The sequence below is a fragment of the Python bivittatus genome, unplaced genomic scaffold (genome assembly GCF_059951505.1).
Source record: "Python bivittatus isolate LINGU-HERP-01145 unplaced genomic scaffold, Pbiv_v1 ctg000480_np1212, whole genome shotgun sequence".
Lineage (NCBI taxonomy): Eukaryota > Metazoa > Chordata > Lepidosauria > Squamata > Pythonidae > Python > Python bivittatus.
In genome coordinates, this window is record NW_028277075.1 from 2,829,161 (window position 1) to 2,853,367 (window position 24,207).

Below are 24,207 nucleotides of genomic sequence, written 5' to 3' on the forward strand. Positions count from 1 at the left end.
TCTTTCAGTGAGCTGTCACATGTTTGATTGGCACCAGCATGGGAATTGCTCTTTTATATTGATCAATATATTCAGGAGCATGTGACATTACAATCAGAGCTGTATAGCTGAAGATAATATAGATATATACACAAACACAGAGACATAAACACACACACACACACAGAGAGAGAGAGAGAGGGAGAGAGAGAGAGAGAGAGAGAGAGAGATTTTTTCACCTAATAGTGTCCTTGTTCAGGCTGCAGCCAGCAAACCAATCATGCCTTATTCTGGAATACTCTGAGCAAATAAACTGCTCCTCTTTCCTCCCCTTAAATTTTCTGTTATGTATTTCCATCTAGAACAATTTGTTTTTGAAGTTCTGTTAGCCTCAAGGAATTCCCCAAGCATATTAATATTTTCCTCCTCATTTTTCAATACCTTTGCTTTGGCTCAATTTCTGTTATCATGCGGCATAAGTTTATTATTTAAAAAGGCATAATCTATAAATGAGGGTAACATGACCATCAGAGAAATGCATCCATAAAAAGTAAGGTGGGGGGATGTCTCTGAGAGAGAGAGAGAGAGAGAGAGAGAGAGAGAGAGAGGAAAGTAACCATTACAACCTCTTACATTGTACTTATGAGCAGATTGTAGGGTTTTATATTTTATTACATTATTGCCCTTGAAATTGCAGTGCATTTATAACATATGAAATATGTATTTTTAACACTAAAATGTAATTTTCCAACATAATATCCAAAATAAAGTGCCAAGAAGCTATTAACAGCAAATTGAATCTTGTGGTATGTAATTTAGTATAAGTAGTGACAAGTATTTTTCTCCTTCTCTCCCCCCACCTCAAGAAAGAAAGGAAAGAAAGAAACCCATTAGTCATTCAGTTTAGCAGCACAGAGGCAGCAGTCAGCAAGGGTGTGCATTCTGTGTCTCCTTCAATTGCACACTTCATTTATTTGAACATGGCACAGGCGGCTTTCTCTGTCATGCAGCATCACTACACTATTAGTGAGTTTCGCCCCAGGGCAGCTGGGACGCTTTGCCGGGGCAGATGTTCTTTTCAGCTTATTCACTGGCCGTTCTTGGTTGTTTACTGTTGTCATGACAACCTCTATTTCCATAGCAGCCATGTGGCCTCCTCTCAGAGACTAAGGAATATAGTTATAAAAGAATCATATTTTGCTCTGTGTCTCTTACTTACCATCTGTCAACTAACTGCATGTGATGGATTCAGAAACTGATTAAGGATAATGGTGGGCCTTCAGTGATCATTTATTAAAGTAAAAGTGGGCCTTATGCAAATACCTTTGTTGCCTTCTGGGAGGGGGCGGCTCTGTTTTTTTATGTACATATTTTTGAGCTCCCTATACTGATGCAGGTTTTTCCTTTTTTAACCCTTGTTGACACAGGGGGGAAAAGGTCCCAGAATTCGTATGCCAAGCGGTAAAGCCTCCTTCAAGTCAAGATCAACTTCTGGTGTATTCAGACGCGCATAAGTGCAGTTTTTGACAATAGTAGCCTGCATATAATCATTTAAACTATTTGCCTTATACTCCACCTTTGTCACCCAGGAGATTCTCTAATAAATATGGCTTGATAAGACAGCAATCAATTTAGCTTTGTACACTAATGAACTGCGGTACGGCATAGTGCAGCTTTTTTAACTTGCATCCAGGCAAAAGGTAGGGCGGTTGGAGATATTAATGATGCACATAGACTTTCTGATACAATTAGATGAATTAATAAGATAAGGTATATATCATGGCTTAACATTAAGATTAATATGTATATTCACACATAATACCAAAACTGAATCATTTTATGGCTTAGCACAGTGTGTGAAGCAGGCCAGTGTTATTGGAGAGAGGAATCAAATTAGATCCCAACTGTTAAAAAAAACTTACCTACATATTTGAGAAGATTAAGACACATTGCAGAGAGTCTTGTGGCAATTTAAAGTCTTAAAAGCATCAGCTTTAAAGTACCCTAAGACACTTTGAATGTGAAGGCAGTAAAGCATGGCCATCTCTCTGCAAGAATGGAAAGAAACTGCAGCATAGACTTATTAATAAGCAGTATTGTGACAATATGCCCATTTGTTTTGTATGTAGGTATTAGGACTTTCCTTTTCTCAGTTTTTTTTTTTTGGTTTGTTTCTTGATTTAATCTTATTTTACTAGAGAGATTCAGTTCATTCTGTCAAGTCATGGGGATGGGAATTGGCCCACTTGTAAAGTAATGTATTTATTGGTTGATTTTTCCAGATCCTGACATTGATGCTGCCACTGCCATGATGCTTTTGAATACTCCCCCTGAGATACAAGCAGGTTGTGAGTAGATATTTCTATAGCCTATAGCACCATAGATATGTAAGCCTAACTCTCTCTTTCATTAGTACACAGCCTATCAGATTTAAAAACAAAAATAGATGGAGAAATCAGATTTCTCAGCTAGATCCTTACTAACTCTTTTACATAGTATTATTCTGGGTAGGTGTTCAGGTAGATAACAGTCTGTGAATGCTGAGTAGACACAGTTGTATATATTTAATTCACAGAAATAACTGAATCTATTAGATATATGCAACTGTAATTCATATAATAATAACATGATAAGCATTTTTCTTCTATAGGGCAGATAAGATTATTTCTAGAGCCAACAAAAATGCTTTGATTTTGGTTTGAACTTATTTGCAGGGGTGCCTATATAAGCATCAGATGTTTTTAGGAATCAAAATTTGAAGCAGAAAAAAGTAAAATTATATCTAGTATTCAGGTGTTACATTTGCATTGTTAAGTCTATTTAAAAAGTAGAAAAGTGGATTTATCATAAGGAGAGCTAAGCAGACTTTTTTTTCAAATAAAACAAGCAAAGCTGTAGTTTCCTAAGCCAGTTATTCATTCTCTTTCTGGAAAGTATTTTATGTATAAGGCTTTTTATCAGATTAGAACTTCATTTTTACCCATTTTTAATGATTGGTACCTATTCTTGCAATATAAAGCCAGTTTGGTGAAGGGTTAAAGGCACTGCCTTAGTCACAAAAGCCAGCTGGCTGACTTGGACCACTCTCTCCCTCTGAGCCCTTGGAAGAAGGCAATGGCAAACCACTTTCAAAAATACTACCTAGGAAACTGAATGGATTTATCCATGTAGCTGCCAGGAATCAAGTCTAACTTGAAGACCAAAAAACAAAAACAGAAAGCAAAACCTCAGAATACATTTTCTTCTACATATAATCAGATCCAACTGTCTCTAAGTCTATGTGAAAAAATAATACATGAACTAGACTCAGGTGTGATTCCTGTGATTGTGATAATTTAAAAAATACATTTGGGGAAAAGCAGCCTGTAAAATTAGAGAGAGAAAGAGAGGGAAACTGTGTGTGTGTGTGTGTGTGTGTTTAGGTTCTTAGTGGTTCATCATCTGCCACAGTGCCTCATAGTAGCTTTGTGGGCAATTATGATGTGGCCACCACCAACACACTTTAAGGATATACTACTAATGTTTGGACATCTTGATGAGCTGGCCTACACTTCCTCTCACAGTAATAAATTGGAGGAGACATCCACTGACATGGAAGTAAGATACTTATATAATAGGTAGCCAGCTGAAACCTGGTCCAATACTTTCCACTGACAATATTCCTCACTTTGATTTTTAAACTGTATTCTTGGGTCTTTCATTAACTTTACTAGATCCCCCCAAATAATAATTATTAACTATCAAGGAGTGTCATAATTGGATAAAGTGAATTTGTAATGTGTGTTGTAACAAATGGGCTGGTGTGCAGGTTAATTCTCTTTTCTAAAACATCATTTGAGGCTTCATTTACCAAGTAACTAAGCCTGAGGGAAAATGGCAGGGATCCAGTGGAATCCAAGCAGAAGGCAGTTTGCTCAATCTTCAATGCCCTAATATCTGCTGATGCCCCTTTTCCTCAGCTGCACCCATTTGCACATATGCCATACCATTTTGAAGAGTCTCCCAAATTTCAAGAGCAGCTTTCAGAGTATCAAGGATCTGTGGCAGACATGGGCAACATGACACCTCCAAATATTTTTTGATTTTAACTTCTTTCATTCACCATTAGAATTATAATGGTGGTTTACCAAGTCCTGATTTATAATGTGAACTGGGAAAAATGGAAAGAGCCATTCCACAAATGGCAGTCAAAATCCAAACCATTGTCCTCACAGTTACACCTCAAAACTAAAAAAGATAAATGTATCCTGCATACATTCGTTATTCATTGGATTTCTAATCCAATCTCCTCTAGAAACTCAAGGCAGCACATGTAATAATGCCTCCTTCAATTTTCTCACATTAAAAAATCCTGTGAAATTGGTTGGGCAAAGAATAGCGCCTGATCCAAAGTCATCCAATGAGCTATATTTCCTCTTCTAGTCCATCATGACTACCTTTCACTTATTCTTAAATCTATAAACAGATTTTCAGAATGGTAAATGATAAATATCAGTAGTACAGAAATTAAGTTGAATATTGCTTTAATCAACTCACAAAGGACATATCAGAGAATAACAGTATCAATAATAAAACACCACAAAAACGTTTGATGGTGGAAGCAACCGAATAATTTCAGTGCTATAAAATGTTACATTAAACTATTAACGTCTCATTGAATAGGAGATTGTTCTGAAAGTAATGAATGGCTTTACTATTTTTATGTTTGAAAGTGTCAAAGAATATAATCACTGCATTTGTGTGTCCATCCAAAATAAATCAAGAATGAACCAAATTTCTGCAATATCAGTATGTTTTTCATTGCAGAACCACAACTGACAATAGGGTAATTGAGTTCATTTAGGATTTTTTTTTCTGTATCTCAACAAGTAATTATCCAACTGATAAAAAATCTCATACAGCAGATATGCATTAGCTGCCTGAACAGGGATGTAAATTTCATGGGAATGCTCTGTTGAAGTTTGTCGAAAGGACTATATTCATATTTTTCAGTATTTTAAATAGAAACACAGTATGGCATTCCATACAAATCTACAAATAAGCATTAGTTGTTTATTATGGTGATTTAAAATCGTGTCTGGGTAGTGACTAGTATAAGAGACATTATTGTCATCAAACTTAACTTTCCCTGTATAGAGGCTTGATTTCTCTCAGTTTTAGAATCAACTCCACTAAGCTCTGCATATAGCAGATGCAACAAGTACATCTTCCAGTATCACATCCCTTTCATAATACCATTTGATCAAACAGTAGAATGGATTCCAGTACCGGGGGATTAGAATTCCATGCTGCTGCTGTTGTCCTTATTACATATGATAGGGTATTCTGGTGTATGCTATAAGCAATTTGGGAACAGAAATCTTGGTTTTGGAGAGGCTAAGTATTATAAGGCTCATCTTTCAAAGTTTGCATTTGGCTTTTCTGATCTCTATATGATTGTGATTGACCTATTGCTTACTATGGAGAAACACTTCCACTTCCTTATATTTCCCCATACATTACCTATTGATGTTTCCATGTATAATAATATTCTGCATCTAAACCAACTATTGAGCCAGGTTATGATTGCACACAGTCTCATAGAGGGATTCCTGGAGGTATAGATGTGACTTAGTCCAAATCTTAGATAGGCACATTCCCGATTCTATATTTATTTTCCTACCTACATTGGCTGTTGTTCATATGAAGGCACCACGTTTAGTAGTGTCTTGTATCCAAATGAAATTCTGGGGGAGTTAAATTTCTGTGGCACCTAATGGGACCATTATTCTTCCATTTTTATTGGGCCAGACTTTACTGTGAGATGTACATGGAGCAGTTCAAATGCAAGAGTTTTGCAGAAGTTGCCCACTTCTGTTTTTTTGTTTAATTTGATAGCAAGACCAGTAAATCTGTAAAATAGGAACCTTTTGAAAAATGGCAATTTGTTTACTTCACTTTTTAACATTAGCTATCAGAATTATTTAACATGAACATAATATTCTCTATCATTAATATAATGGTTAATAGTTAATAAAAAATAAAGAATGAAGAGTGACACCATTAAAAAGGCCTTAATTTTACTCAATGGACTCTTCTTATTGGATTACAGGGCATCAAGAGAAAAGCCTTTGATGCAAATCTTAACATTTGGGCAGATACCATTCATATATTTGAGTTCCAAATCATTGGCACTTTTGTGCCTAAAGTCAGTGGAAGTAAGGGAAAAAGATATGCCAGTGTTTTTGCTTTGATATTCTTTAAAGTGAACATACACAATATTTTCTCTACTGGACTTTAGGTTTGCCCATTGGTAATTTTTGCAAGGACAGATACAAGCATGCATGTATATTCACTTCAATATATTCTAAAGTTGTGTGATAATATTCAGATAAAAGTGAGTGGTCTGACCTGATTTTTTTTTAGTACACATTAAATTATTGCTTAGTACAGATTACATCACTATCCCTTTTATAAATGATGGTTACAGAAGGTAAAGGTAAAAGAAGAACCTCTTTCAATCATCGTGGTTAATTCTGCAGTGGGACTCCTTGTGCAGAATCAGAGTGGAATACTTATGCTTGCAAAGCAAGGCTTTTGTATCCTGACCATCCTTCCCATATGTGGGGACCAAGTTTGAAGCATTTATCCCAAGCAAGAATTAAACTTGGGGCAGGGAGAGCACACAGTTGCAGCACATCTATTGTAAATAAGTCATAATTCATAATGCTCTGTTACCGGATAAAAGTTATAGTGGGCAGGTCTTTATATTATATGTCGTGTTCTCAGATTTGATATCATTGGTGCATACAGAATGACAGAAGCAACTGAGGCAGGATGCTCCAGTAGGCCCACAACTCTTTCCCAGAGTTGATGGGAAGGACAACAGAGGTAGCAGGAATGATATGGAATTGAGTGCCAAGGAATGAAAAGAAATGAGGATAAGCAAATACAAATAGAGATAGAGTTCCTGCCTTAACCATTAGCTGGATTTAGGAGGTTCCCTGATCTGTGCACCTCCCAGTTGCCGATATTTGAATACATAACGCTTTCCTTGCCAAAGGGATTCCAGCTGACTAAAAAAGCATAGTAGGTTTATAGGCAAGCCCTGAATTCAAAATATTTGAGAAATGTTGTGCTATGAAGCTAGGCCAGAGACTTTTCCAAACCCAGGTCTTTCCAGATATTTTGCACTACAACTCCCCTTTTACTTGACTTCATGGTACGCTGATTGGGGCTAGGTTCTCTTTCATTTCTGTTCTATGGAAATATAATGACCCACAAATGACACAAGATCAAGTTCTTTTTAAAGCAGGGTTAGTCAACCTGGAGATGTTTAGATGATTAGGATTTCCATTTCTATTCACCTTAACCAATTTGTCCAATAGAAGTGGACTATGGAAGTTGACAGAAGACATGGGGTTGTCCAGCCCCAATCTAGAATTGCTTCAGTGTAATTACAAAATACAATTCTACTAGCTCAGTTGAATAAGTGGTTAAGTTAAATAGAGTCATCTAATCTCTTCCCAACATGTGTAAGCTTTCACATACGTATCAGGCATTATCTTCTAAGCAACTGCCATGAAATGGATAAAGTAACTTAAAATGTGTGAGAGAACTGCTACTACTGGGAGTGCTAAAAGTGTTTGCTACACAGATCTGTTGCTTTGTCTCTGTGGATGATGGTCCTAATTTTCAATGAAACGACTGTCTCCATAGAAACATGATGTCTATGCTACTTGCTCTTTAATCCACTGTGGGGAGCTACTGTCTCATGTTTTATGATATGCCAAGTATTAAATGGTATGCAAAGCCTTGCTAAAATACAAAACACATTTTTGTTTATTTTAAAGTTAGCCCTATATGTGCAGTGTTAAGGGCAAGATAGTATATTGTGATCTGATATCCTCTTTTGCAAACAAATATGAAATGTAGATACATGGTATAGATATTCAGACATGTTGCTGATGCAAAGTTTCTTGGGGTTGCAAACCACATTTTAAATTAAAAAACAGTATTTGAGGAAGATGTATGTTTGTGAAGAGATTTAATAACAAAAACAAAGAATATTAGTATGGGAGTCAGTCTGCAATAGGGACAATTAAGTTTTAAAAGGAAAATTTCAAGTTGAGACAGTTCAGATCTGGGACATAAATTTAACTATTAAGTTTTTATCCCATATTTCATTGGCATATAAACTGAGTAGCAAAGGACAATCTTTGGCTAAAGAAGATATAACATTTCTATTAATTCAGCCTTCTTAACTCTAGTCAAATATTATTAACAAATTGAGACTAGGTAATAATGAGTTTCCATTTCATTTTGAATAGATTGATCAAGCTTTTTTTCTGTCTTTCTATCTGTCCCCCATATTCTGTTATCATATATATCCTTGCAGTGTAACTCTTCTACTAATAAAAGCCCTGAAATGTAAATGTATTTGTACAATAGAATTGTTTTGCAACTTTTTGCTTATAATGTATAATGTTTTACACATTATTGATGTAATCACAATAGTAACTAGAAGATGATTGTGATGGCTAATTAGATGTTATAGCCAATTTTTACAGAAAATGTGTGACTTATTTTTCCATGGAAATTTTCCCACCAAATTAGGGTAGTTTCTACTGGAAAATGTACAGCACAGACACAAATGTATCTAATGTAAATTATCATTTTCTAAGTATTCCTTTTCCTAGAAATTTCCCAATTCAAAATTTTCTGGAAAAGTCATAGCACCAGTTTTGCAGTGGGTGTGAGGCTCCTGTTGACATGTCTTCCCTGCAACTAGGCTTAATAAAGTGAATATATGCATCTATTTTGTTATGAAATTCTGGAAAAAAGCGTGGAAGGGGGTTGATACAGTTTGGCAGCATCTGTGTGTCCTGCTGTCCATTTGATTAGACTGACATTTATTAATGGACATTGTATATTGTTATTGTGTCTAGTAATTCAAAGTGGCTGAAGGGATTAAACTATGATGAAAAGCTTGGCATCTATGAAAACAGAAGAACACCTTTTCTTTCAAATACCCTGTAACAATTTACATTCTCTTTTAAATTAAGGATTACTTCAAATGGGATTTTTAGTGAATATGTTGGTAGAGTAACTGTCTTTTTTATGTATCTGTTATAATATTTTAGTTATTCTTTATTCTACTAGTTGTATGGATGGTTTAGATTAATTTTGAAACATACCTTCTAAGATACATTGAAGGCAAAATGTGAATTCTTACTTGCCTGGCACAATTGTATGAAACATATATACTTAGTTTAGCTAAATTGATCTCCATTTTTCTCTTCCTAGCATTTGCATTTGCTGGTGTGTTCCTGTTGTTGATTAAATAAAATATCTTTCAGGATATTTCTCCATTTTATTGGATATTTAATTATGCAGAAATAATCGCTACACAAACAAGAAATTACAGATTTCTACATTTCTTGAAAATTGATTTTCATATTTTGTTCTTTAAAGCTTCCTTCTCTCACCTGCTATATTGCAGACATTTTTTCACAGTTCCATTCCATGTGACTACAGAAGGGCTCCACTGTCCAGAGTACTCCCTAGTCTTATCAATACTTTCTAACTTGTACATATTTTCATACCCCACATTTCTATTCAAAACACTATTATTTTATTCACTGGATGAGTAGTATTAATCTCAATAACTAAGCTGATACTACAGATAAAAATGTGTGATGATGAGAAGTTCACATGAAAGGCTGAGTTTTGTGCTGCTGCTGCTGCTCCATCTGTATGGATGGGTGGCGTATAGCCTAATCTGTGAAAAAAATTCTGCCCCAGGTGAGAATATCTTACTGTTTCAAAAGATATTGGTACTATAAAATAGGATATATAAACATGATACAAGGCATCAGTATGCTGATGATACTCAATTATATATCTCCATCCTGGGTGACATAAGCGATGCTGTGGCTACCCTTTCACGGTGCCTGGAGGGTGTAGGGGCCTGGATGGGGTACAACAGGCTTCAACTGAACCCTGGCAAGATGGAATGGCTGTGGGTACAGGGAGCCTCAAGATCTAGGAGCTTATCATCTTAGGTTCTTGACAGGGTCACACTACCCCAGACAGGCCCGGTGCATAATCTGGGGGTCTTCTTGGACTCACAGCTCCTGTTCAAAGAGCAGGTGGCAGTCGTGGCTAGGAGGGCCTTTGCACAACTTCGTGTTGTGCAGCAGTTACACGCCTTCCTCGATCGGGAGGCCTTCCGCATGGTCACTCATGCCCTGGTCACCTCCTGGTTGGATTACTGCAATGCGCTCTACATGGGGCTACTCCTGAAGAGTAACCGGAAGCTACAGCTGGCGCAGAATGCAGCGGCATGGACAGTTCTGAATGCCCCCAGGGGACACACATAACACCGCTGTTATGCGAGCTGCATTGGTTGCCAGTTTGCTTCCAGGTCCAATTCAAGGTGTTGGTTATCACCTTTAAAGCCCTTCATGGCACAGAACCAGGTTATCTGAGGAGCCATCTCGCCCCTGTTATATCAGCCCACCCCACTCGGTCCGGCAGAAGGGGCATGCTGCAGACCTCACCAGTCAAGGAATTTTGACTGGTGGGATCTAGGAAGAGGGCCTTTTCTGCTGTGGCCCCTGCTCTATGTAACAACCTACCTCCTGAGGTGCAATGTGTCCCCACTTTCATGGCCTTCAGGAAGAGCCTGAAATCCTGGCTATGCCAGATGGCCTGGGGGCCGGATGGGGGCTCACATTGGTGGAAATGGCTTGTAGGGTAATTGATTCTGCCCCCCCCCGTCATCTTGAATGTTTTTTTATGTATAGGGTTTGCTTTATAGCTTGACCTTTTAATTGATTAATCAATTTTAATTAATTAATGTGTATTTATTTTTTTAGTTGTTTGTGGGTTTTAATTGTGAGCCGCCAGAGTCACCCGTTGGGGGAGATGGGCAGCATACAAATGTAATAAATAAATATTATACTTTGAGTGGGGCTAGATTGAGAGGAGTTTTTTTGAGGTAGTCTCTAAACTGTGATGTAGGTATTTTAGGGGTTGCACTACAATTTCTTGTCTTTATCATTTCAAAACGTCCTCCATTTCAACAGTCATGGTCAGAGGGAACTCTGAGCCCAAAAAGAGGGCCAGGCAATCGCTTCTTGCTACCCTTGACCAAATGCATTGCTTATCAGCCTATTTAGAAAAGAAGTAAAGTATGGTGAGCCAATACTTGAGCCTTTACTTCTGATGTCTTGCTTTTATGTGTTAAATGGCAATTGGGAGTTAATGCTCTTTGGAAAAGGAGAAAACTCATTCTAGAGTCCTCCATACTTATGTGATTGCTGTTGATATAATACATTTCACTTTTAAAAAAATAACGTCGTGTGATTGTCTCTTCATTGTCTTTAAACTTTCTAAAGCTGTTCATCATGGGTACATTCCCTAGACATGTATCTTTTCTAGTACATCATAATTGTATTTTGTTTTAAATTCCTAGGCATTATGAAATCAAATTAATGTCATGCAAAAAGAGATGAAGCAGGCTTAACTATTCTACCAACTTGCAAATAAAGAAAACTAAGATAAAAGACCAAGAAAAAAGTCTGGGTTCATGGACACTAAAGTTACACATAAGTTTAAAATAGAGTGTGTGGTGTCACTAAGCTTATGGACATAGTTATTAAAGGCAGGAAACTTAACATAAAATTTAAATAATTAATTAGATTTATATCCTGGCTTGCTGTGGATGAGTGAGCGAGTTTGTAAAATCTTTAGCACTTTTTTCTTAATTGGAGATGTTGGATCAAAAAGTATCCTTACTATAGCAGGAAGCATTTCTAATCACCAACACGCTAGATTATTGTCAACCCATCGTTTTTTTCATGTGAGCATATAAAGTGAAAGAGTGAGCTGTTTTTTCAAGTTGTGGGACCCTCTAGAACAGGGATCAGCTTATGTTGGGCGTGCCATTTGAGCATGCAAATGTACTTTTTGTTAGTGTAGTCCCATAATAAAAGCTAAACATTTATAATCTGAAAATAGAATATTAGCAACTGCAGTCCTGAGGTAGGAAATGCCTGCTAGATCTTCCTCCTAGGAGTATCCTTCATATAGTTGTTAAATATGTAGAACCGTACAAAATAAGAACTCTGCTGGATCAGATCAAAGGTCTATTTAGTTTCACATTGAATGAGGGCAGTAGGACCATCCTGCATGTGCACACCAGCAACTGGTGAGGTAGACTTGTTGCTGAACAGCATGCTATGGATCGATGTGCTTCTCACTCTTTTGAAAGTTGTTATCTAAATATTAGGACAAGTTTTTTAAAGGATGAAACAATGGAAAAAGCATTAACGTAAAATTAAAAAATCCTTTGCATCCTAATAATGTATTATACATTTTAAAAGATTAAAATTTCAAAAATTTTAGCAAAATTGGCATTTTAAAATTCAAGAAACTGCATACTCTATGGATCGATTTCTGCTAGTAGAAGAAGAGAATGCTGATTACTCTTTCCTTTTGTGGTCTTTGAAAAGGTTGCTCCAGAGATTGCAGAATTCACTGGAATTGTATAAATGGTCATCCTTAGAACTAGAGGAGGCACAAAGGGACATTCACTGGAATTTACATCTCCTTTAGTATCTTTCCTGTCATGGAAGGTTGATTCTGAATCCATCCCCATTGCAGCACCCTTCAAAACATACCTATAAGATAGACCATTATTTTTAGTCCCCATTTGAAGAAAGAAGGGGGTCTAAGGGAATATATATGCTTGACCTGAATGAATATGCAAAATCCAGCTTCTGAACCAGATTGTTTTTTCTAACTAGTTTAGTAATATCAGTTCTGGCTGGTGATTCTTTCTGAGATGTCATGCAAGAGTCTTCCCCTTTTCTGCAAAAATTACTTTTTTGGGATAAATTATATCTTGAACTTTAACCGTGGAATGTATGTTTTCTATCCCACTGTATCATGACTTCTACCAACAAAGTCTTACCTTAGACCACTTGGTAAGTATGTTGCTGAAATGAGATTTGGACCAAGAACTTTTCTACTTCTGCTCTTATTCAACATTTTTCAGTAGCCTTTCACAATGTTTGTGGCTATACTTTGTGCATGATATGTATAATCTGAATCTGTATCTGCCCCCTTATATGAAGTTAGAAAACTGGTGACTCTTTTTAATGTAAAACTTGATAGTCAACAAACTATTCCATTTTAAGTTTTAATTGTACTTTCTTTTCCTTCTACCCTTTCCATTTGTTCTCAGTTCCACCTGGAGTGATACAAAATGGAGCTCGCATTCTGAGTAGAGGAATTTTCCCAGGAGTTAGACCACTGCCAATAAACCCTATTGGAAATATGGCTGCAGCAGTAAGGTAAGGGTGCTGAAGTGCAAGATCAGTAGCACTGCATTCAGTTGGATCTCCACTGTAATTTCTGTTAACCCCAGGATTATGCCCTCTGTGATAGCCAAGAAAACCAAGAATCTTCAAATAAAAACTCTAAAAGGGCTCTAATGTGTTTACAATTGATTTAGTAAATTTGGAGACATACAGTGCATTCAGAAAGTATTCAAACCCCCTTCACTTTTTTCAATTTTGTTGTGTTGCAGCTTGATACTACAATTGTTCAAATTTATTTTTTTTCTCATTCATCTACACACAGTACCCCATAATGACAAAGTGAAAACAGAATTTTAGAAATATCTGTAAATTTATTAAAAAGGAAAAATTGAAATATCACATTGGCATAAGTATTCAGACCCTTTTCAGCAACTCTTGAAATTTAGCTCAGGTGCCTCTTCATCATTGCTGAGCTGTTTCTACACCTTGATTGGAGTCCACCTGTGGTAAATTAAATTGATTGGACATGATTTGGAAAGGCACACACCTCTCTATAGAAGGCCTCACAGCTGACAATGCATACTGTATCAGAGCAAAAGCCATGAGGTCAAAGGAACTGCCTGCAGACTCAGAGACAGGATTATTGCAAGGCATAGATCTGGGGAAGGCTACAAAAATATTTCTGCTGCACTGAAGGTTCTCAAGAGCACAGTGGCCTCCATAATTCTCAAATGGAAGAAGTTTGGCACAACCAGGACTCTTCCAAGAGCTGGTCGCCTGGCCAAACTGAACAATCAGGGGAGAAGAGCCTCAGTAAGGGAGGTGACCAAGAACCCAATGGTCACTCTGACTGAGCTCCAGAGATCCTGTGTGGAGATGGGACAAAGTTCCAGAAGGACAACCATCACTGCAGCCCTCCACCGATCTGGGCTTTATGGAAGAGTGGCTAGATGGAAGTCTCTCCTCAGTGCAAAACACATGAAAGCCCGCTTGGAGTTTGCAAAAAAGCACCTGAAGGACTCTCAGACTGTGAGGAACAAGATTCTCTGGTCTGATGAAACCAAGATTGAACTGTTTGGCTTCAATTCTAAATGTTATGCCCAGAGGAAACCAGGCACCACTCATCACCTGCCCAATACCATCCCAACAGTGAGGCATGGTGGTGGCAGCATCATGCTGTGGGGGTGTTTTTCAGCAGCAGGGACTGGGAGACTGGTCAGAGTTGAGGGAAAGCTGAATGGAGCAAAGTACAGAGATATCCTCAATGAAAACCTGTTCCACAGCGCTCAGGACCTCAGACTGGGCTGAAGGTTCACCTTCCAACATGACAACGATCCTAAGCACACAGCCAAGACAACACAGGGAATGGCTTAGGGACAACTCTGAATGTCCTAGAGTGGCCCAGCCAGAGCCCTGATTTGAACCCTATTGAACATCTCTGGAGAGACCTGAAAATGGCTGTCCACTGATGGTCCCCATCCAACCTGATTGAGCTTGAGAAGATTTACAAAGAAGAATGGCAGAAAATCCCCCAATCCAGGTATGCGAAGCTTGTCGCGTCATACCGAAAAAGACTCAAGGCTGTAATTGCTGCCAAAGTGCTTCAATTGCTTCAACAAAGTACTGAGTAAAGGATCTGAATACTTATGCCAATGTGATATTTCAGTTTTTCCTTTTTAATACATTTATAGACATTTCTAAAATTCTGTTTTCACTTTGTCATTATGGGGTACTGTGTGTAGATGAATGAGAAAAAAAATGAATTTGAACAATTGTAGTATCAGGCTGCAACATAACAAAATTGAAAAAAGTGAAGGAGGTCTGAATACTTTCTGAATGCACTGTATAAACATGACTTACACCCTTCAATTTGTTTTCAAGAGAGACCATGAGAAGACATTTCTCTGTGACTTTAAGCTCCTGACGTATGAATCAACATTCGGATTCATACACAGTATTTATCTACAAATGAACAAATTCAGCCTGTTTATATTTGTCATAGCATATATAAGATGTTACTCTCCCATTAGTAATTGCAACTTTGGCAAAAGTTTAAATGGAAGTCTGTATTTTAAATTTTTAAAAGTTTTATTGGATTGTAACTCCTGTCTTATGTTTGGTTCCTATTTGCCTATTTCACTGTTTCAGTACCAGCAGTGAAATGTTCTAATGAAGAATATAGCCACCCCATGATCTGTGTGATTACAAAATTATTTATGTACTACTTCTTTGGTTGCAACATGTGAATAATGCAGATTTTATATTTTAGCTAATATTGAAATTCTCCCAGGATATATGTATTTTTAATGCACTGCATTTTGCAGTTGTAACCTGCTTAAGACATTTATAGTCTGTTTCTTTTGCACACAGTAATTGAATGAATGAATTGCATAGTTAGCCAGTTTTTATACAAGCTGTGTTGGCTGCTGGGCCTTGAACCAATTAGTAAGCTATCTTGTGCAATCATTTTACTTTTGGATGTCCAAATCAAGGTACAATAGAGTGAGAATTGTTTTGATAACATGCATTGTTCAAAAGTACTAAAACCAGGAGAAATTCATCACTTGACATGAATAACGCTTAGACATTGGAGATTATGCCATTATGTTCCTGTTGTCTTTTAAGCTTAACTACATAAATAGATCTTTTGTTACAGACTAATCTGTAAATGGAAATACACTATTTTTAGTGTGTGAATCATCATCATCTGGCACTGAAGCTAGCCAACAGAACATGGTACTTTGATAGTAGCTCTTAGTTTTATTCACACTTCTTTTTATCATTTGCTACCAACCTTTTCTTTCTCTTTTTTCTTCAGCTTCTTTTTTAGAAAACAAATTCATTTCTTAACCAGTAAATCAATGCTAAGAATGACTTCAAAGCAGGGTTGGTATCCTGCAGCCCCAAGACTTTATGACATCCCTAAGTCTCCTCTTTTTGACCATCTGAACTTCTTCTCTGACCATGATTTTTGAAAACATACAGCACAGATTCATGTTATTCTGAATTAGGAAACACCTGGAAATTGTGTTATAAGCCCTAAAATAAGCATATCACAGTTAAACATTACAGAATCCTCCCCAACTCCTCCCAATCCTGACCCAGTTGCATATATAATGTTTCCCCTCTTACTCTGCAGTTCTCAGCCCCACCATCTCAAATGTAATTATAATGACCCATCACAACCAAAATGTCGTCTGCTGTTGCTTTAAAACAAAGTCGGGCAACCTGCAACTGAAGAGTCACATGGATCCGTGGAGTCCTTGGGGTTCTCTGAGCTTGGTTCTTTTCTTGCAAATGTTTCATTACCCAGCTAGGTAACATCTTCAATGCTAAAATGGGATGAGGTTTGCTCTCTATTTATCTGCTATGGCCTGCCTTGCCAGTGGGGGTGGGGGTTCTGTTTTGCTCTTCTGGTAGTTCATTGATTAGCGTATGTTGACTGCTTGATTGTGTGCCTGGTGGTGACCTTTGCTTATTTGGGTGATGATTGCTGGAGATTGAATGCTGGTGAGGCGATCTGGTCTTTTGTCTCTTTTGAATAGCATGTAGATGCTGTTAATCTCTATGTATCTGTTAATTGCTGCCTTGTCTGAATACCAGGCTTCCAAGAATCTCTTGCATATTTGGATTTGGCTTGGTCTAAAATGCTGACAGTTTCCCAGTTAAAACTGTGGTTGAGTCTGTCCATGTGTTGTGCAATTAAGGAATTTTCATCATGTCTTTTGACTGCTAGTTGGTGCTCATGGATGCGTTCTGCTAGTCTTCTGCCTGTTTGTCCTACGTAGTGTTTGTTACAGTCCTTACACTGTATGTTGTAGATGACTCCTGTTTTTTCTTCTTAGGCAACTGCGTCTTTTGGTTTACTTAGGATATTTTGGAGTGATTTTGTTGGTTTGTGTGCTACAGAGATGCCATATGGTTGTAATAATCTGTTGGTGGTTTCTGAGATGTTTCTGACGTATGGCAGTGTGATCCTTTTCATGGCTTGTGTGGGTTGTGTTGTAGTAGGTTGAGTGGTCAGGCACTTTTTGATAAAGTTACATGGGTATCCATTTTGTTGGAAGGTGTTGTATAGGTGGTCTTTTTCCTTTTTCTGCTGTTCTGGGTTGCTGCAATGCGTTTGAGCTTGCTTGAATAACGTTCTTATACAGCTCCTCTTGTGGGAGGTCAGGTTGTTGCTTTGGTAGTGGAGTACTTGATTGATGTGGGTTGTCTTCCGATAAACTTGGGTTTCTAATTTCCTGTTGTTTCTTCTGCTGATGAGGATATCCAGGAAGGGTAGTGTGGTGTTGTTTTCTTCTTCTCTGGTGAATTTCATTCCTTTGAAGATGTTGTTAATGGTTTCATGTGTCTTCTCTAGTTGTTTCTTTTTTATTATAACAAATGTGTCATCTATATACCAGGTCCTTATTTTAGGTTATATGTGTGGCAGTGCTATAACTTCTAGGCGTTGCATTACAATCTCTGCTATGAGTCCTGACAGTGGTGATCCCATGGGTGTGCCTCTGATTTGTTGGTATATTTGTCCATCAAACTGAAAATAGGTGGTGAGGCAGAGGTTGATGAGGTCCATGATTCTGGGTGTTTCGATCTGGGTGTATTTGGTTAAGTCAGGTGTTTTGTGTAGTACAGCTGATATGGATTCTTTCGCTGAGCTACACATATTTGCCTCCATTGCTATCACATGGATCCCTCAGCCTATTTTGAATCATAAAGTTGGAAGGGGCAGTTTAGTTTATTGAGTCAGATTCCCTACTCGGTGGAGGTATCAAAGCATTTTTGAAAGATGGCTGCCTAGCCTGTGCTTGAACATGTACAGTTAAAGGGGAGCCTACCACCTGTAAAGGAAATTAGAGATGATCTTGGAGAAGGTATGAAAGGAATGTTAAGTTGTGACTTACAGAAAAGATTACACAGTCCAGAGATTGAAGAAAGAAACTCAAAATAACCCCACCTAGATTTTGTTTATTATAAAATGGGAGAGAGAGAAACAGACATGCCTTCAAGATTCTGTTACCATAACCTACAACAATACATTGCATTCCTGGAATCCCTGCAGTGTTGATTTCTTGATTGGCCTACCTCAGAAGGCTGAGATCAGCTGTATGGACAGTTAGTTCCCCTATCAAATAGCTCTTATTGTTAGGATATTTTGGAAAAAAAAATCAGTTGGAATCTGCCTTTTTATAACTTAAATCCATTAATTTGTGTCCTGTACTATAGAAAAAGAGAGAATAGAACTTGCCCTTTTTGTGTGTGACTTCCTTCAGTTATTTGAAGAATGCTGTTATATCTCCCCTCAATCTTCCTTCTGAAGGCTAACCATTCCCCCCTGTTTCTTGAAATTCTCTTCAAAGGACTTAGTTTCCAGTCCCTGATTATCCTTGTTGCAATTTTCTAAATCTGTTCCAATTTCTCTAATTCCTTCTTAAAGTGTGGGGGCAGAACTGGATATAGTACATAAAAGAGGGTCTGTCCAAAGCAGAATAAAATGCAATTTCTATTTCATGTGATTTGGAAACCATATTTTGTCAATATTTGCGTTTTTATGTATATACTGCCTTTCTGCTTGAAATGAACAATCAGGCTTAGTCTCATGTATATTGGAGATCATAGGGAAGAAGCTAAAAGATAAGGAAGGAGGGAAAATAAAGGAGCAAAACTGAATGCACATAAAGTAGAATAAATAAGGCAAACATTTATAAATTATCCTTCCATTGCCCAGCAGCTAGTAAATAGGTAAAGAAAAACCACTGCTGATATGTAGCCTTTATCAGTTTTTCCAATAGGAATATTTCCCAGCATGAGCTTTACTAAATAGGACCATATAATCATTCTTGATTGATTATGTGCCATCAACTCGTTTTCAACTCCTAGTGAAACTGGACTACTTTCAATCAAGATTCAGACTAGGACATAAAGTAGTATGGAGATGGCGTTGATTATATTTGTGGATGACCTCTGGTGGAACAGGGACAGGGGTGCTATGACTCTGATCTCTCAGTGGCTTTTGATACCATCAATCATAGTGTCTTTCTGGACTGCCTACAGGATTAAGAGTTGAGGCCACCATGTTGTGGCAGTTCTTTCTCTGTTGGCCAGTTCCAGTCAGTGTTGGTGGGGGGAGAGATTGAACATGAAGGTCCTGTTGTGTGGGATGCCACAGGGCTCATTGCTCTCCTCTCTCCAGTTTATCTATATGAGGCCACTGGGTGAGGAACTCCATCAGTCTGGGGTCACGTATCACCAGTATCATCAGCATCATCAGCATACTGGTGATACCTGACCCCAAACTGATGGAGTGGGGTCAGGTATCACCTGACAACTGGAGTATGCTGATGATACCCAGTTGTACATCTCAACCCTAAGCCAACCAAGTGATGCTCTTGAGCTCTTGTTCAGTGTTTGGGAGTGGTCTGGATGGGGAGGAACAGACTCAAGTTCAACCACAGCAAGAACAAGTGGCTGTGGAGACTTTTTATATTTAGTCCTGAATGGGATTGTACTTCCCTATTCAGGACTGGTATGCAATTTGGGGATTTTCCTGGACTCTCAGCTCCTGCTAGAAGAGCAAGGAGGCCTTCAACCATATTCATCTTGTGCACCAGTTGCACCCATTTCTAGGCTGGGATGTCCTCTGGACAGTCACTCATGCTTTAGTCACCTTATGTGGGGAGTGTGCAGTGTGTTCTACATGGTACTGTTGTTGAAGATCACTAGGAAGCTGTAGAATGTAGAACATAGGTAGTCATGGGCATGCCATGGTATTCCCATGTAACACCTCTGTTCTGTGAGCTGCACTTGTTACCAGTAGGCTTCTGAGTGGATTTTAACGTGCTGGAGGTTATCTGTGATGTTCTTCATGGCACAGGACCTGCCTATTTGAGGGACTGTCTGTTTTCTGTAGTATCTGTCTGTTGTATTTGATCTGATACAGTTGGCATGCTTTGAATCCCATTGATTAAACAGTGCCACTTGATAAGACCCAGAAAGCAAGCCTTCTCTGTCACAATACTATGCCCAACTTCATAGCATCCTTCTATGAAGTTAGGCAGCCCTACAAATGTGATAAATAAATGTATCTCTAAACTCTTCTTGCCAGGTTCATCCCAATTTTTTGTCACTTATTTTTAAATTCATTCACTGTTTGGGGTTCCTTGTTTTATCCCTCTTCACTGACAGCTTCATTTTTTAAAAAATTTCCTCAAGATGCTCTGCTTTTTTTTCTGCATCCTTTAACCTTATCTGCTCTTTCCTCTCTATCTACATTCTTTGCACTTACTTTTTCATTATATACAGATTATACATCTTTTGCTCTTCATTTTTGCAGCAAATTCTTTTATATTCATTTTTCTGATATGCATATACTCGTTCTCATATGCTTCCTGCCATTCTATTTTCACTCATTTCTTTTACTTCCTTTTCTCTACATCCATTTCTTTCCAAGATCTGTTGTGATACTACCAAATAACACATATACCAAACATTCAGTGTATCCTCCACTAATAAAATCAGTCATGCTGTTAAATTTGCATTCTTTCTTTTGCCATGTATACATATTAATAAACTTATTCTTAAACTGCATATCACATTCAAGTTGGCATTTTCTAAGCAGATACTCAACCATCACTATTCTCATTCATTCTTGGATCTGAATGGCCCAATCAGTTTTCTGTGTTGTGTCATCTTGTTCCCACCCATCATTCATATCACCTAATGGAATAATTTTTTCCATTCTGTCAGAATGTTGCACATTTCCCCCTCCCAACTCATCTCTGATTCTTCCATAATTACTGTTCACATGCAGCTATCACCAACCTATTGATTGCTACTTCCATATACATCCACAGCAATGTAGATGATAGCAGTGAATAGTTTCTGACATACATTTTAGCCCTTTTACTCATAATTAAACTGGCATCTTCTTTGCATGTATTCAACTCTACTCTACAGGATCAGGTCACCATTCAGAACTATTACATCCTTACTTTTTTCTTAGTTTCACAAATATACAATTTATATTTTCATGTCATAGTTAACACAGTTTATAATTTACCAATACCATTTATTCCTTTAACATTCCAAGCCATAGCCTTCCATATGTTGTAGTTATCACTCAAATGGTGATATTGATGTTGACACCTGCCGCCCATCATAACTTTGATCAATTGAGGTAACTACTCTGTGTAATTAAAAGAACTGTGTGGATGAACATATTTACATTAAAATATAGGGCTTACCTTAGTAAAGGGCTTGCTGGTTGGTATATATGGAGTTTTAAGAGGATGTTGTAGACATTCTTGGAAAATATGTGAAATGGGCAGTATGGTCACTAATGCTGTTTCCCCACCCCATTCCTCAAATCCTTCCTACTACCTTTGCTTGCCATTGCCTTTTCTCAATGTAAGAGGACACATTTCTGGAAACAAAGCACTGAGGCATAACTATGGAACATTCTTATTTTTTAGGAAAATAAAAGGGACAATTTGGTGCCCAGAGGCATTCTTGGAAATAAATATGATGTTGAAGGCTTTGGGATTTGCTTTATAGCATAAAGGAATTTCCTTTCAATATTCCAACTTCCTTTTTCTTTATGCAAATTAAAATGAATTTTTAGAAAACCATGTAAAATTAACTGTTACAGAGTACCTAGTTGGAGCTAAGAAAGGTACCTTTAGATAAAATATTGTTCAAAACAATGTTATTAGGAACTCCAAATTTGGAAATATGTAGGAAGTAAACATGCTAACACAGGTTTCTCAGAGCATAACTTTTCTCATCAACAGCTCATATCTTTGCATTAATGCTATATTTGTTGTGATCATAGATAAAGTACAGCTACAGTAGCAGATAATTATGCAGCCTGTGTTTGCAGTGGTCTTTGCCTATGCATTTTTTATTGTGAAATTGCCTCTGAAAGTTTTTCTGCCAATATTAACATGGACTTATTTGCCTTGATTTGTACTCTGCGATCTTCTGGGAGAAGAACTGACTTTTTGAGGGAATATTGCTTAGTCTGCTACTAGCAGAGGTGCCTCTGAAAAATTTCAGCTACTGTGAAAGGAAAAGTCCACATCTCTGTACAGAAATATTTGAGCAGAAACACCAAGTATAAAGCTCGCATCTTCCAAATACACTGGCAGATGAAAGCTGAAATCTCATCATAATTATTTATAATAATCATGTTTGCTCTGCAACAGAACACTTGAGTCTTACTGAATTCTATAGAGAGGAACCATTTTTCACACACAACTCTTCTCTACTCCTGCTTTGTTAAGCAGTCTTGAAGATGTCAGGGAAAAAGCATAGTTACTCTTAGAAGAAACTTCAAGCCAAGAGTAGGGAGTTAAGCCAGAGACGAGGAATAATTGTAGCAAACTAAGGAATACAGTGGTACCTTGGGATACGAACTTAATGCGTTCCGTGACTCTGGGCGTATCCTGAGTTGATCGTAACCCGACGCAAATTTCCCCATAGGGTTCAATGTAAATCCGGTTAATCCGTTCCGCCCTCCGAATTTGGTCGCACCCCGAAGCAAATTTTCTCATAAGGTTCAATGTAATTATCGTTAATCCGTTCTGGCGTCCGCAGACCACGCGTCAGGGGTGGGAGAACGGGCACGGCGCGGCGGGAAAAAGGCCAGGCGCGGCGGGAAAAAGGCCGGGCGCGGTGCGGCGGGAGAACGGCCAGGCGCTGTGCGGCGCGGTGGGAGAACGGCCGGGCGCTGTGCGGCATGGCGGGAGAACGGCCGCGGACCACATGTCAGGGGCGGAAAAATGGCCACGGACCACGTGTCAGGGCGGAAAAATGACCGTACCTCGAGGCGGAGTTCGCACATTGAGGTAAATTTTTGCGGCCGGAGCTGGTCGTAACCCGAAAGGTTCGTTAGTAGAGGCGTTCGTATCCCGAGGTACCGCTGTACCTCATTGCTTGCTTAAGTCTCCAGCCCAAATGGAAGGTCATTTATGTGTAACTTATTAAAGAGAACTCAATGACCAGCCCGAATGGGTGGAGCCAGTTCCAAGCTTGAGACTAATTCATTATCAAGAACATGTTCCAAGCTGAAACTTTGATAGTTCATCACATGGCACCAGTGTACATAACAGAATTTTCTGGTTTATTCTTGAAGTCTTCTTACAGAATTGTTTTAAAGTTTTTGTTTTTCATTATGGGAAACTATTTGAAAAAATGTGTTACCTTAGATTCAGTAAGGTACTGCCAGGTTTAGCCCAGGGAACTCCAGGAGACCATGCAGATTCAATCCAACAAGTTTTATTAGCTGCAACCTCTATCAAGAATCTTCCCAGACTGAAACCTCAGTTCCCAAAGTCAGCCAGTCAAAACAGAGTGAATTCCTCAGGGAGGTGCCAGCCTCATCCGCTTATCTCTTCCCCACGCTTCGGGAGATGAAAGAGCATTCTTTACTCCCCGATTCTGGCCCCCACAGTTCCAGTCCATCACATCACCCCTCCTTCCATCTCCATCCTCCCCCTCGGAGATCTCAGCAGAACTTGGCAAATGCAGGAGGGATGACATGTTAGGTGATGATGGTCTCTCAGCACCTCCTGCCTCCTCCATATAGTCTTCCGCTGGTTCCTGAAAAACAGCTACAACATTAACAGAATCAGCCCCCCTCCCTCCTACCATCTGCAAACCTGAAGTAGAAGGCTGTGGGCTGCCAGCTCGAGTCTGCTCCTCACATTCCCCACCAAACCTTCCTCCAGCGCGCTGTCCCCTCCTTCTTCTTGCTGATTAACTGCTGATGTTCCGGGCAGCACTGGAGGCTTCGGCTTGCTAGGGAAATGCCTATGGAAGTCAATGACTAGCTCCAGGGCATGAATGTTCTTTGCATTCTCCCAAGAACGGTCTGCTTTGGGGTAACCCTTCCAGTGAATCAAATATTGAATTCGGATTAACC

General features: G+C 38.5%; 1 protein-coding gene across 3 annotated transcripts in view; it reads left to right on the forward strand.

Annotated features, from left to right (window-relative positions):
- Positions 1 to 24,207, forward strand: part of FOXN3 (forkhead box N3) — a 168,896-nt gene that overhangs the window by 125,402 nt on the left and 19,287 nt on the right. The window contains exons 4-5 of one of the 3 annotated variants that reach the window (XM_007433508.4): positions 2,262 to 2,327; positions 13,211 to 13,319. In XM_007433508.4, the coding sequence (XP_007433570.1) occupies positions 2,262 to 2,327; positions 13,211 to 13,319 (175 nt within the window). The remainder of the gene's footprint in view (positions 1 to 2,261; positions 2,328 to 13,210; positions 13,320 to 24,207) is intronic. The other 2 variants (XM_025170047.2, XM_025170048.2) reach the window with 2 other exon arrangements.